At 30.9% G+C, this 16,159-nt stretch overlaps 1 protein-coding gene across 12 annotated transcripts in view; it reads right to left on the bottom strand.

Moving 5' to 3' along the window:
• The window catches only part of LOC111679385 (plasma membrane calcium-transporting ATPase 3), a 203,342-nt gene that overhangs the window by 69,497 nt on the left and 117,686 nt on the right, over nt 1-16,159 (bottom strand). For 7 of the 12 annotated variants that reach the window (XM_023440954.2, XM_046945317.1, XM_023440955.2 and 4 more), the window contains one exon: nt 14,180-14,248. The exons of the other annotated variants lie outside the window; for them this stretch is intronic. In XM_023440954.2, the coding sequence (XP_023296722.1) occupies nt 14,180-14,248 (69 nt within the window). The remainder of the gene's footprint in view (nt 1-14,179; nt 14,249-16,159) is intronic. 12 annotated transcript variants of the gene reach the window in all.

Below are 16,159 nucleotides of genomic sequence, written 5' to 3'. Positions count from 1 at the left end.
TTCAAAGTTCGGTGAACACGAAGTTTTTTCTTAAATAAAAACGCATTTATGATTAAAAAGTAATAAATTTATAACAATTAAAACCAAAATATGAACATCCGGATGATGTTCAAATTTCAAAATTTCGTTCGGTACTTCGGTAAATTTAAAAGTTCGGTGAACACGAACTTTTTTCTTTAATGAAAAACGCATTTATGATTAAAAAGTAATAAATTTATAACAATTAAAACAAAAATATGAACATCCGGAAGATATTTTGAAGTGGGTCTTTAATTAGCAATTGGGGGAATTATCAAATAAATCCGAATTCCAGAGAGTGATGAATTTCTAATAACAAACCATTTTTGTGAAATGCTTATATCTTAATACTTTTATTTTTGGTTTTTAAACGATTTATTGACAATGATATAATTCTCTGTAAGAGCACGCGCAGAAAAAAACATGGTTGTGGTTAAAATTATGATTGTAGTCGAAACATATTATCGTTATTGTAATAATTTTAAAATATTATAGCATGATTAAATCCGTCAAAATATTTCATCATGCAATTTTTGTATTTATCATAATATTGATATACATGATCATATTATGATCCAAGGCAATCAAAATTTCGTTTTAAATATGTATCGAAAATGAAAAATATATATAAATATGTATATATAAATCAGAGTAGGTAAAAATATAGCTCGCGATCGTTATTTTATTAATATCGCTCGTTTAAAAATTAAAATCGCGAGTTTTATTTTTTTAACACGCGAGCACAATTTTAATTCGAGTCTTTTTTTTGTATTCTCTTCGTAAGCGATATTTACACGTTTTTGTTTTTTCAACTCGCTTGCGAGCGAGTGGAAAACGAGTTGAATTCGAGTTTAAATCGAGTCTTTTGTTTTTCGTATTCTCTTCGTAAGCGAAATTTACACGTTTTTGTTTTTTCAACTCGCTTGCGAGAGTTATGGAAACCACCAAATAAAACAACAGCTTAATACACATTTATACCTAAAGAATTATAACAACAAAATTAAATAAATAAATTCAACCAAACAATAATAAAACACCAACAAAACATAATTGCTAAATACTTATTTTTATTTCTAAGGAATTGTAACAATAAATTAAATAAATAAATGCAAGTAAGCAAAAATAAAACACAAACACCTAAATAAAACATAATTGTTAAATACACATTTTTATTTCTATGGAATTGTAACAATATACACAATAAAAAAATTAAACTAAGCAGTAATTAAAATTAATTCTTAAGAAATTGAAATTTGTAAATTAGTTTTTAAATTTTCATTTTTTAAGACTTGAAGAAAAATAAATTAGTTTTTAAATAGCAACGAAACGGAAAAGTTGTTTTATATTTTTGAACTCTGTTAGTGACATAACATAACTGGCGCAGTCAAAAAAACAAAGTTGAAGGCATATCAACTTTAGCTCCCCACAACCCGAAGGAAGACTAATTCATCAACGGTCAATCTCATAATTAGAGCACATAATAAGAGAAAGACTATCGATAAAGCAACCCGAAGGAAGACTAAATCTTATAATTAGAGAACATAATTAAAGAGAAGCCATAAAAAAGAACAACCCGAAGGAAGACTAAGTCACCTACTTTAATCAATCATCAGAACTATGAAGGTCCTAATAATAATAATAATAATAATAATAATATTTTAATTAAAATATAAGTGTAAACTTAAGTATAAATATATTAGTGAAAAAAAAAAACAATATTTACATTATACATGAAAAGAACACACCGTACTAAACCATACACGAACATTTTTAGACACTTAATACCAATTCCTGAAAATAGAGAAATGTCGCTAAATAATAACAACGCTTCAGGGTCAAACCCCCAAATTTCAAACCCACTTCCAAATCCAAATCTAATATTTGACTCATTAAGAGTCCCGGACGCAGTAAAAGACCTCCCGAAATTTGACGGAAACCCAAGACTGTTATACGAATTTTTAACAAATGTAGAAGAAATTTTAGGATATCTGATTGGCATAGACGGAACAAACTACGCGAAAATAATACTAAGAGCAATTAGGAATAAAATAGTAGGACAAGCTAACGAAGTTCTCAATGTATACGGTACCCCTCTAGTTTGGGAAAACATAAAAAACAACTTAATTCTACATTATTCAGACAAAAGGAATGAAACATCCTTAATAAAAGATCTACATAACTTAAAACAAACTAATCAATCGGTCCAACACTTTTATAGTTCAATAATAGAAATACAGTCATCTATTAACAATAACATTTTAATTCATGAAACCAATGCTAGTGTCATTGAAGCAAAACAAAAACTCTTTGCCGAAATGTGCCTAAACACATTCTTATCAGGCCTTAAAGAGACTTTAGGCTCAAACATTAGATCGATGAGACCTAAAACACTGGCCGAAGCCCTTTCCTTCTGCATACAAGAACAAAATATATATTATACTAAAAAGCCATTTACAAACACACATCCTGTTCCGCAACAGAATGTTAGACACTTCCCACCAAATTTTCAAAGTTACCCACCTTCTCAACATTACCATCCTATGGTAAACAATCAATACAGACCCTCACACCAATTTCCAAGGCAATACTACCAAAATATACCCCCATATCAAACCAATATGGTTAGACATCAAAACCCAATTAACAACGCTCAAAATTCCCATATTAATGCACCTGTCAATACATTTGGACAGAATAAAAATTTTAATACATACCAGAAAAATATACCGAATAACGGACTTGAACACACCAGGACATTCTACAACAATAATAACTCTAACATTGGATAACAACAATATCGTTCACAAAACTTACCACCTCCAGAACCAATGGATGTAAGCTCAGGATATACTCATTTAAGAAAACCACCAAGCATGCAGACACAGAGAGTAACAAATGGTTTAAAACCTCATGAAATTCACAACATTAACACAGACGGAAATCCTTATACAAACTTGGAAGAATATTACTATTATCAAGATAATATGTATACTCAGAACAATTACAGTCAAGACTTTACTTTGGAACAAGTTAACCAATATAACCACCACATTAGTAACACAATTGATGACAGTCAAAATTTTCTACTAAATGCCTCCCCGGACCAACCGGATACCTAGACTTAAATAAACATGGACATACATTACCGTACATAAATATATCTTCACCTTTCGGTAGACCATTAAAATTCCTAATTGATACTGGAGCCTCTTCATCATTCATAAATCCAGAATTTGTTAATCCGGACGAATGTCAGAGTTGTGAACCAATTATAATTACCACTATTTTAAACAAACACTCCTTGAACAAGAAAATTAACCTACCATACTTTATAGAATTCAAAGAAGAAGGCAAGATGGAACTATTTGTCTTTAGATTTCACAATTATTTCGATGGATTAATAGGACTTGATATTTTAAGTAAACTTAAAGCCAAAGTAGACTTAGGCAATAAAACTCTAATCACAAGTAATTCTATAATACCACTTCAATTTAAACCTAATCTGACTTCAGGAAAATTTATAATTCAACCTTGTTCAAAATTTGTCATTAAAATACCAGTAGATACTCGAAACGGCGACTTTTTAATGCAGAGAACATTTCTTGAACCTGACTTATTTATTTCAGAAGGTATTTATTCCTCAAAAGAATGGTATAGTTTTGTTGAGATATCAAACATATCCAACCAAGAAAAAGTTGTATATATTGAACAACCTATAAAAACCATTCCATACCAGAATTTTATTGAAATTAATAACTTCACCATAGATTCAAACATACCCCACCAAGAAGATAATATAACTAAATTCCTGAGAACGGACCACTTGAACCAAGAAGAAAAAAAAGCGTTAATGAAAATATGTAAAGATTTCGATGATATATTCTTCAAAGAAGGGACACCCCTTAGTTTCTCTAACCAAATTAAACATAAAATCCAAACAACAGACGATATCCCTATTTTTACAAAATCCTATAGGTACCCTTACGTCCATAAGGAAGAAGTACGGACACAAATAAACAAAATGCTACAACAAGGCATTATAAAACCAAGTTTTTCACCTTGGAGTGCCCCTGTATGGATAGTTCCGAAAAAGAAAGATGCTAGTAATGTACAAAAGTGGAGACTAGTTATTGACTATAGAAAATTAAACGAGAAGACAATTTGTGACAAGTATCCCATACCCAATATTACAGACATATTAGACAAATTAGGTAGAAGCATGTATTTCACTACCCTGGATCTCGCCAGTGGCTTCCACCAAATAGAAATGCATCCAGAACATGTTGCAAAAACCGCATTTTCTGTAGATGAAGGTCATTTTGAATTTGTCAGAATGCCCTTTGGCCTTAAAAATGCACCGTCCACTTTTCAAAGAATAATGGACAATGTTTTGAAAGACCTTATAGGTACGGTTTGTCTTGTATATTTGGACGACATAATCGTTTACTCCACGTCATTGCAAGAACATATTTTGAATTTGAGGAAAGTTTTTGAAAGATTAAGGGAATCAAATTTAAAAATTCAGTTAGACAAATCCGAATTTTTACACAAAGAGTGTGCGTTTTTGGGACATATTTCCACAGAGGGAATAAAGCCAAACCCTGAAAAAATTCACGCGATAAAAAATTTTCCTATCCCGAAAACTCAAAAAGAGATAAAATCATTCTTAGGTCTATTAGGTTATTATCGAAAATTTATACAAGACTTCTCAAGTTTAACAAAACCTATGACTGAATGTTTAAAAAAAGGAAGGAAAATAATTTTAAACGACCGATACCTAAAAACATTCGAAATGTGCAAAAATATATTGACCAATGACCCGTTACTTCAATATCCGGACTTTTCAAAACCGTTCATCTTAACAACAGATGCAAGTGACTTTGCTCTAGGAGCAATTCTTTCCCAAGGTCCAATTGGTAGCGATAAGCCGATATGCTACGCAAGTAGAACATTAACGGACAGTGAAATAAATTACTCAACAATAGAAAAAGAACTATTAGCTATTGTATGGGCAACGAAGTATTTTAGACCCTACCTTTTCGGACATAAATTTAAAATTGTAACTGACCATAGACCACTTACATGGATTATGAGTCTTAAAGAACCAAACTCCAAATTAGTTAGATGGAGGCTTAAGCTCGAAGAATTCGACTACGAGATCGTTTTTAAAAAAGGTAAACTCAACACAAACGCAGACGCTCTAAGCCGTATCAGAATTCCAGATCATAATTCTATAAATAATGAAGAAGTCAACATTAATACAATCGACAATGACTCTATTCAAGGAACAGCGGGAACGACCATTCACTCTGCCGACGAGAACAATGATGATGGTATTCCAATTTCGGAAAAGGCAATAAACGGATTCAACATTCAAATTATTTTACAAGTGAAAAACGTAGGTCCCCCTATAACCCTCCAGACTGTATTTAAAAATAAATTGAGAAAAATAATAAGAAGACCAGAATACAACGAAACTATAATGACTGATATATTTAAACAATACCTCGCCCCCAATAAACTCTCTGCAATAATGACAGACGATGACACATTTAAAATTGTACAAAGCACATACTCTAAATATTTTGCAAATGGTAAACTTTTTAAACTCATTCGCTGTAAAATCTTATTACAAGATATCCGAAACACCGATGAACAAGACAAACTTGTGAATGATTACCATATCAATCATAATCATCGAGGTATACAAGAAACATTTGAACATTTAAAACGCGAATATTTTTTTCCTTATATGAAAGAAAAGATTACCAAATGCATTAATCATTGTAATATATGTCAAACTCTTAAATATGACAGAAGACCCCCAAAACCTACATTCGAAACCCCTGAAATACCGAAAAAACCACTCGACATTGTACACATTGACATATATAGCATAAATAAACGAAACATTCTTACCCTCATAGACAAATTTTCGAAATTCGGATCAGCATACCTTTTAGAATCTAGAAATAGCATATCAATCCTAAAAAATCTTAAACATTATATAAGCCTACACGGCTTCCCAAAAAAAATTGTGTGTGACCAAGGCTCAGAGTTTAACGCATCTATTATAAAGGACTTTTGCAAAATTAACAAAATTGATATACATTACACCTCATTTCAACAAAGCACTAGTAATTCCCCAGTTGAAAGACTACACTCGACTATGACAGAAACTTATAGAATCATTATGCAAAAATATAAAGAATCAGAACTACCATTAGATCAAGACGAAATACTTTTCGAAGTAATCATGACATACAATAATTCAATACACACCGCGACAAAATTAACGCCATTTGAATTGTTCTACGGAAGAACACCCTCATTTGAAAAAGACTTAAATTATAATACAAAACATGAGTACTTACAAAAGCTAAAAGAATTTCAAAGCAAATTAAATGAATCAATTGAAAAAAAATTGACAAATGACACAGAAAAACGCATTGAACTATTAAACCAAAATAGAGAGAAACCTGAAAGCCTTTTAGAAAACGACAACATATACAGGAAAGAATGTAGAAGAAACAAAATAACCCCTAGATTCTCAAAGAGAATTGTAAAACAAAATAACAGAGTGACTCTTTTAACACTGAACGACCAAAAACTTCATAAATCCAAAATAAAAAGAAAACATAAGACTTAAAACTCACTTTTTTTCTAGATTTATACTGACACAAGCCGATGTTGAAATTGTTGACATTTCTCCAACACAAGGAATCATTCCATTAAAATTAGGAACCGCTAGAACAATTACCGACTATAAACACCTGATACATATAATCAATCTTGATTCTTACGCAGACAGTGTACAAGAAATAGAGAAAACTATATCCCATTTTGAAACCACACAATTTGCCAAAATCGCTCTGAAAACAACAAAACTGAAATTAAAAGAACTCATTACAAAACAAAACCTATTAACACCCAGAAATAGACAAAAGAGAGGACTAATAAACGCATTGGGATCAACAATTAAATTCATAACCGGAAATATGGATTACGAAGATGCGGAAAAACTAAATAGAGACATTGAACGCCTATTAATGGAAAATGGACGAATAAACAATACACTAAATCAACAACTAATTCTCAATACTGACATGATAAAAAGGTTTGAAAACATAACTAATCATATAAACAATGAGCAAGATATTATAACAGCATCCATAAAAAAGATACAAGGCCAAACCCGAAATTCACTTAACCCTACAATAAACACAATAACACAAACTATAATATCGACATACTCACACAACACTTAAACAATATCGCAGAGGCAATTGTATTATCTAAATTGAATATCATTCCAAAATTAATATTAGATCCTATAGAAATAATTCAAATTCACAAAACACTAAATAACACTATAAATATACTCTCACCTGAACACATATTTGAACTTCTCGAATTAACTGCATACTATAATAACACTAATATAATTTTTAACATAAAAATCCCAACACTATCAAACTATAAATATACATTGTACCATATCACACCAACACCAATTTGTAAATTAGTTTTTAAATTTTCATTTTTTAAGACTTGAAGAAAAATAAATTAGTTTTTAAATAGCAACGAAACGGAAAAGTTGTTTTATATTTTTGAACTCTGTTAGTGACATAATATAACTCGAGCGAGTGGAAAACTAGTTGAATTCGAGCGGAAAATCAGCAAATGTGTGTTTGCATGAAAAAGGTTTTATGATGGCAATAAAAAAATTACTAGCAAATAATTATGTGTGGTTATGTGGCCGTAGATTTTATGACGGTCACAAAAAATTATTTCTAAGAAAGTGTTAAATCTTCACATTTTTATGTAAATTTGTATATTTTTTCATATATACATTAATGGACATGGACAAAAATAAAATTACTAATTACAAGGCGGAAAAGACAACGAAACAAAAATTAGAAAGAGTTCCCTTCAACACAAATATTTTGGAATATTGGAAAACAAAGAAGTTATATGATCCTGAAATGGGACATTTGCTAGATGTGGCTTTATAAGTTTCATCAACACAGGCTTCTGTGGAAAGAGCATTTGGTGCAAAAATGAATTTAAAGGTTATGAAAAAATAGATTATAGATATGTACATATGTATGTATGTATGTACATATTGTATGATGTTTTTTATACAAATTATTCGTATAACTTCATTTACAATAAAACTGACAACTTTTTGCGCACAACCTCAACCAAATTCTTAGGACAAAAAATACCTACATATGTATGTATGTCTACCTATATACAGTCATACACAAATGCATTTTCTTAATGGACATACATACATATGTATGTACATATGTATATTCATACGCATTTGTACACGTGCAAAAGGCTAAACATGTAACAAAACCACAAGCAAATTCTTAGAGATTTAAAGGAACAAATAAACATATGTATGCATGTATGTATGTATACATAATTGTTGTTCGAAATATTTTAAACCCATTTTTTGTAAAATTTTTACCCTTAAAAACGAGAAACGTGTAAAATCACTTTAATATTTCATATTTTTATACTTTTAACCAGCTTTTTTGGGGAATTTACGTCGTAAATTCCAATTTATCAAAATATTTATTGAAATTTACTCCTATTTTGACAAGTTTTTTTTTATTTTTTTTAAATTTTACTTGATACGTGATAAAATTCAATCTTTTAAATTAATTTTAAAGATTAGATTGTTTATTTTTTTTGAGCAAGCTTACTCCATTTTTGGAATATTTTTAAATTTTCCCCTAATTTTTCTTGCTTTTTGTCAAAATTACTCGTTACTTATTAAGATTAAAAATGGACATCAATTAGTAATGCAGATCGTTTTAGCCGAATTCGAGGCTTATATTTTGATAATTCCTGTTGGCGAACATCGAATTGGTTCGTTAAGTAGCTATGAAAAGGAATTAACCCGTTCCGTTCGTTCAGCATTCGATACTTTGTTGATCGAAGCTGAACAATTGAAAACCCCACAAATCGTTGAAGTGAAATCCAGGTATATGGCTTCTTATAGTTCCTACACTCATGGTATATCCTTGATCACGACACATTAGGACAATTTAAAATTCGCTCCTCAGGCAGAAAAGTCCAATGATCATGTTTAATACCACTCGTTCATTTCCCCCTTGTGACACCCCAATTTTCTATGGTGACTATAAGAACTCCATTCCGAGACATGTTCTCTGCGTTGTAATGGCAATAACCCGCGTTTGACCCCAGTACAGAAATTTTACTATTTATTGCAGAAAACTGCAAAAGATGCTCATGATGTCACACAAACTGTTCCATTAACTAACGATGGATATGCAGTGGCATGGAAAAAGTTAGTTGACACATATGAGAACAAAGACCCCCTCATAAATGAACGGCTTCGTACTCTTTTTAGTATTAGGCTTCGTACTCTTTTTAGTATTAAACCCCTTACCCAAGAAACAGGCCCGAATATTAAAATTCTGCAACGAACGCTTAATGATTGTATTACGAATCTTTCATTATTAGAAGTTACTCCGGAAATATTTTATCACGTCATGTTAGTGTATATTTGTGCTACAAAGCTACCAGAGAATACTATAAGTCTCTGGGAACAGTCCATGAAACTTTGTCCAAAATCTCCAAAGTGGGAAGATATAGACGCTTTTTTGGCAGCTCATACAGCTCATTTCAAAACTCTTGAGTCTATTTCTGATATTTGACAGTCCAACCCCTTTCAAAATAAACCCCAGAATACTGTGTCGAAAAAGAACTCAAGTTAACCCCGCAAAGAAATCATTTAATGACTCTAAAGATTTCAAAGTTTTGCGACAAACACTACCTCGAGTCCCACAGTTTGTCGTTGTTTCCTTTGTCAAGGACCACACCCCCTAAGGCTTTGTCCTAACTTCTTGAGTCAGAGTGTGGATGATAGGCTGTCAACTGTCAAGAGACTTAGGAGTTGTTTAAATTGTTTGGCGACTTCTCACGATTTTAAGAAGTACTCATGTTTGTTCGTTGTGTAGACTGGATATTCCTCGAATATGTGCGTTCTTACTATTGGTTCTACAATAGACTCGAGTTTCAAAATGAAAATTTGTGCGTATGTAGTCGAGAAGATTACCGGTCGGTTGCCCTCGTGTTCTATTACAGATATTGTAAGATCTAGTTTTTACCGTGACCGACGTCATGTGTACCCGCATGGATATTCTACTGGAGGAAATATTTATTAAAAAAATTTAACTGAGGATGTTAGTAAGCATCCGAATGGCATTCTGATCGCCCAGAGAACAGTTTTTGGTTGGATAGTAACTGGTGAAGTGTTTCAGTCTGAACCCCCTTACACTATTGCATCGTTTTGCAATCAAGTGGAGCTGAACGCTCAACTTGCTCGGTTTTGGAAACTTGAAGAAGTTCCACAAGCGACACGGTTGTCGGAAACTGATTAATATTGTGAAGAACTTTACCGGACTACTACCTATAGGAACCCCGATGGTCGCTATGTAGTTTCACTCCCCTTTCGTCGGGAATTACTTAATGAAGTGACATTAGGAGATTCTCGGCATAGTGCTCTGTCCCAGTTTAGGCGAAATTAAACTCGACATTTGAAAAACCCCGATTTAAAATCACAGTATGATACTGTAATTAGAAAGTATGTCGAAATGGGACATATCAGAGCTCGTGGGGTTAGAGTTCAGATGCGACTAATTATTATTTACCGCATCATGCAGTATTTAAACCAGATAATTTGACCACTAAACTTTAAAGCCTCGAACCCATTCTCCAATGGCGTAAGCCTTAATAATGTTTTGTACCCCGGTCATGTTTTACAGGCAGACCTTAATCCTCCAATGGCGACTCTTTCGTTAAGTTTTTAGCGCTGACATTGAGAAAATGTATCGCCAAATTTTAATTCATTCCGAACAGACACAATTTCAACGTGCCTTGTACCACTGTAATCCCGAAGCTGATATAAAGGACTATGAACTAAATACTGTCACATTCGGAGTGAATTGTGCGCCGTATTTGGCGATATTCGAACTCTTTTACAACGGTTGTGAACCCCTAAGTCCATTAGCATCTGAAATTTTGAAAACCCAAATGTATGTCGACGACGTACTTGCCGGCGTAAAGAGTGTAAAAACTCACTTTCGCAAAATTGCTGGAATGCGGAAATTTACCTTTGAGGAGTTTTCGACAATGTTAACCCGAATAGAGGCTTGCCTGAACTCAAGACCCTTAATGGCAATGAGCGACGATCCCTTCGATTTAGTCCCTTTAACCCCAGGTCATTTTCTGATAGGAGCACCTCTTTTGGCACCCCCAAACCCGATCTTTCATTGAGTATTGCGAATTGATGGCAAGAACTCAAAGTGCTCCATCATCAGTTTGCTCAATGATGGAGAGAGGAATACCTCAAAGAACTCCATCGACGAATTAAATGGAAATATCCGCAAAGGGACTACAAAGTCGGAAACTTAGTTGTGATCCGTCAGGATAATTTACCCCCGAATTAATGGCGTTTAGGTAGGATAGAGAAGACCCATGTAGGCCATGACAGCAAAGTCCGCACAGCGGACGTGAGGGCATTTTTACCTGCCCCATAGTAAAGATTGTTCTCTTGCCAAAGTCAGAAACTGACAATAATATTAGTCCTATACCCACCTTAAAGTATACCAATCGGATCAGAATCATTTTTTGTATACCCTGTAACCAAACTACAGGTAGCAAATTTTGAAGATAATTCAATGGAATTGGGCACATGATCTTCTATTGTCCCAGGGACGAAGCCTATTGGAAATGGTTAATATCAGTCCATTATTTCACCTAGCTCCCATACAACTGAACTCCTGTAAACTTTGTAATCAAACTACAGGTCGCAATTTTGGAGATAATTCACTGAAATTTTTCACATGTCTAGCATAGAACTTGAGGGTCATCAAGATCTATACTAGACTTGATGACCCTCACGAATTCTATAATTATATGATCATATGACCATTTCCTCTATTAAAAACCCCTGTCAAAATTTCACTTAAATGACCACAAATTTATTCAACAATAAACGGCTTAAGTATATCTGAGGCAAGGTACAATTCAACTAAAATGCTTTGATATGACAATTAAATCTCATTTTATTTTTGTAAAAGGTGTAGGGTTTTATATGGTCGGCCTTGCCGTCTAAACTAAAAACTCGTAATAAAAAACTACTTTTATGTGAAAAGATTTCGATTTTTTTGTTCGGAATTTAAAACGAGAACACCAAAAAAATGTGATATCGATCATTTTCATTCGGAAGCTAGAACATACACAAAAACAATACAAACATTTGGTTTGTTGATTTAACACAAAATAATATAAAAAAGTTTTTATAAAAAAATATTTTTAGTCGAAACCACTTTTACTTGAATACCTATAAATTTCTAATATAATTTTCTAACATTAAAAAAAAAGTAACATACATAATATGCATATATAGGCTTAATTTAATCTTAATCTACTCTTTAACCAGTGCCACAGGTGGAAATCGAACCCACCACCTCCGGTCCACCAGACTAAACACTAACTAGAACCACTAACCTACCGGAGGCCACACATAAATCAATAAAAACTTTAAAATAATAAGTGTTAATTAAGTTAATTTCATGTTGATAATGTGAAGTTATTTCATTTTGAAAAAAAATTTAATTTTCTTTTTTGATTGAAGAAAATTAAGAAAGATTATTCCACTTTCGATCGGAATGAATTCTGTGACAGGCCTGATAATATAAAATTTTGTCGAAACCGTCGTTTTCAAACTATAATTATTCCCCAGTAAATTCTAACATATGATTTTTTTTCTTGTTATATCTGACAATTTTTCTGAAATTGAGAATCATTTCAATGGAATCAAATTAATTTTTTTGTACATTGATGTTTTTCATTAAAAATTTGTACATTTATATATATGTACGCTTTTGCAAAACATTAGATATCTTTGGTGTACTTGGGGACAATTTTTTAAAGGCTTAAAAACATATTAAGAAAAATTTTTTGATTAAGGGGTTAATGGGTAAATTTTTAGTGTGTTGCTTTAAGTATAAGCAACGAATCCCAGAAATAATATTCTATATATGTACTAGTATTTTTAAGCCAATAAAGAGCGTTAAAGTCATTTTTTTAAGTGGACGTTATATTGGGGGTAGCGTCAATTATGGACCGATCCTCATAACATTTTTCATAGTGGTTTTGGATCATAAGAGACTTATGTCGAATTTCATCGCTATATTCGTATTTTTAAACAAGTTACGACTGTTAAAGCTGCTTTTCGAGGTGCCATTTGTATGGGGGCTATCCGAAAACGTAGACTGAATTTGTCCATTTTCAATACCAAACAAACCTTACCTATACGAATATTTATGTGAAATTTCAACCCTCTAGCTCTTTCCATTCAAGCTCTATAGTGCTTTCAACAGACAGACGGACGGACAGACATGGCTAGATCGTATTAGAATTTAATGAGAAATATATATACTTTTGTGGGTCTTTGACATATATTTCGATGTGTTACAAACGGAATGACAAAATCAACATACCCCCCATCTTTTTTGATGGTGGATATAAAAAATCAATTAGCTCTTCTAGTAAGGTTACATTTTATATATTCAACATGAAAAAGAGGCATATAATAGTACTTCGTGTTGATTGATTTTTAAATTAGCATGTATTTAATTTAGTGTATTTACTATGATACTGAAATTTTATGAATAAGTTTTTAAAAATTAATATATAAAATGTGTGCACTGCTTTTTGGAAGAGATGATGCGTGTTTGTTTTTAGTATGTATTTACAGTTATTAAACCTTTTATTTTATCGATTAACATAAAAATTAAATCTTGTAAATATTAAAAATTAAAATATTATTGAAATTTTACAATTCTGTCTGTATAAACATGGCATTATCCTCAACTAAAAAATATTATTGCACTAAAAAAAATATTGATAATACATTCAAGTCAGTATACATTTACTTCAGTATTTTTTTCTTTTAGAAGCCTTTAAGCTGCGAAAGAAGAGTTTGCCAATAAAATTGGTTATAAAATGAGTAATAAAAAATTAGAATAAAAATTAGTATAGAGATTGAACACAAAGCAATCAAACAATTAATTAAAAACGGAAAAAAATAATATGATAACTATAGAAGTCTTACAGCTTGATCAGTAGAACTCTTGCTGTAGGGAACCGGTATCAAGCGTTCTTGTAATTCACCACCTATAACCTTTAAAAAGGAGAAGAAACAGAATACTAAAATATTGCTAAATGTAAACAATTTTTTTATTTAAACTTTTATTATTTTAGCTTTTATGCATTATCATGTTATGTTGATAGTTACTAGTAGTTAGTAAACAAATGAAGCATTTTTATTAAAAATTTACAAGAAAAAAGACATTCAAATTAATATTAAAATTGAAAAAAGCTAAATTAAATGCAGCCATCAATTTCATTAATAGTTATAAATAATTGTGTTTATATCGTACACATACATATATACAATTTCGTTTAAGTTTCTGTAAAATAATATAGACATACATATGTGTTCAATTTATACGTTCATATCCATACATATATTATGTCAAAAATTGTATATTTTCTTTGAAATTGTTCATTTTATATTTTAAGAAAATTTTAACATTAATAAATATATATTTCGACATTGGACGACTCACAGCATAGCTATTATCTTTAAAATAAACATTGTCATGTAATATGATGTGGACTCAAAATATGTTAGGAATCATCATACAACAATTCAAGCTAAATTTTGACAAGGGTAACAAAAACATATTTATTTTTCATATTTTTAAAATGTAAACTGTTATAAAAACTCTTATTTTTCGAAAATTTGCTATTACTAATCATTTCTGATATTTTCTATTGTCAGCCCTGCTACTGATTTCCATTTATATAGAAAGTGCAATTATTTCCGGATGTTGCTTTTTAGGAAAAAGTATAAAGAACATTTTTACGAAATGAAATTACTTTCATTTCTTTAAGTGTAATGATTTCGATGATTGAATGATTTTTCTTAATACGTCAATTTAAGAAAAGTCTGTTTTGTTTCATGTAATTTTTAAAAGGTTATAACTTTGGATTTAGTTAGTGGATTTCCATAATTGTTTGAACCATAAACCTCATATGGGTCCAAATATTTTAAGAAACTTTCTATTAAAAATTAAAATGTTGTATATCACTTATGAATATAATAACGAGAAGTCGAAATAAATGTTTTAATATTGTAATACATTTAGCTAATAAACGCAAAAACTACAACTAATTCCACAATCATCCAAATTATATTAAAAAATGTGTAAAATTCACATTGAAATTACAATATTTCTATGAAGATATCAGCCTAAAATTTTTACTCAAGTAATTTTAGATTGAAATATAATTATTTAATTATTTAAAAACGAAAAGTTCCAAAAAATATATGGAACAAATTTAAACAATAAATAATACTGCTCTATATAAATTATTGCACATATTATTATTTTAAACACCCAATACAAATTGTTGTATTATCCGTTTTTAAGTCAGATACATTTTCACGGTTTACATTTTTTAACGAGGGTCGCGATATGATAAATTACTTGTTAGTATATTTTAGAAAGGAAAATTCTCCTCCTCCCTCAAAACCGAAAATTGTTCATACAAAATATTACTACAAATATTAATTAACAAAACAATCAAAACTTCACCCCCAAACGATTGTTAATGTGTCTAAAACAAAAATACTATATAAAACGAATTAATTTAAATTAAATAAATTCAATACATCTGAAAATAAATACACTGTTTATTTTGGCAACAGAGTACATTAAAAGAAACTATGCACCTACAATCTGGCAACTTTTGCCATACAACAACCTGCCAATCAAGGCGAATTCAGATAAGGTGGTGGCACTTCTGCAACACCAACATTTACCATGTATTTTTTTTTTGGTTTTCGTAAATGTCAAAAACCATAAGTACGGCGAATTCATTTGATGAAAAATTTTTATAAAATGTTTATATTATATTAAAAAATAAAGATAAAGATATTAAAATTTGTGAGGAAAATATATTCTGAATTGAATAATGTTTGTTTTAAACAAAAAATTTTATTCCGGCAGCTTAATTTACAACATTT

The sequence above is a fragment of the Lucilia cuprina genome, chromosome X (assembly GCF_022045245.1).
Source record: "Lucilia cuprina isolate Lc7/37 chromosome X, ASM2204524v1, whole genome shotgun sequence".
Taxonomy (NCBI): Eukaryota; Metazoa; Arthropoda; class Insecta; order Diptera; family Calliphoridae; genus Lucilia; species Lucilia cuprina.
Note: the sequence above shows the minus strand (reverse complement) of the source record. Positions and strands in the feature narration are given on the sequence as shown.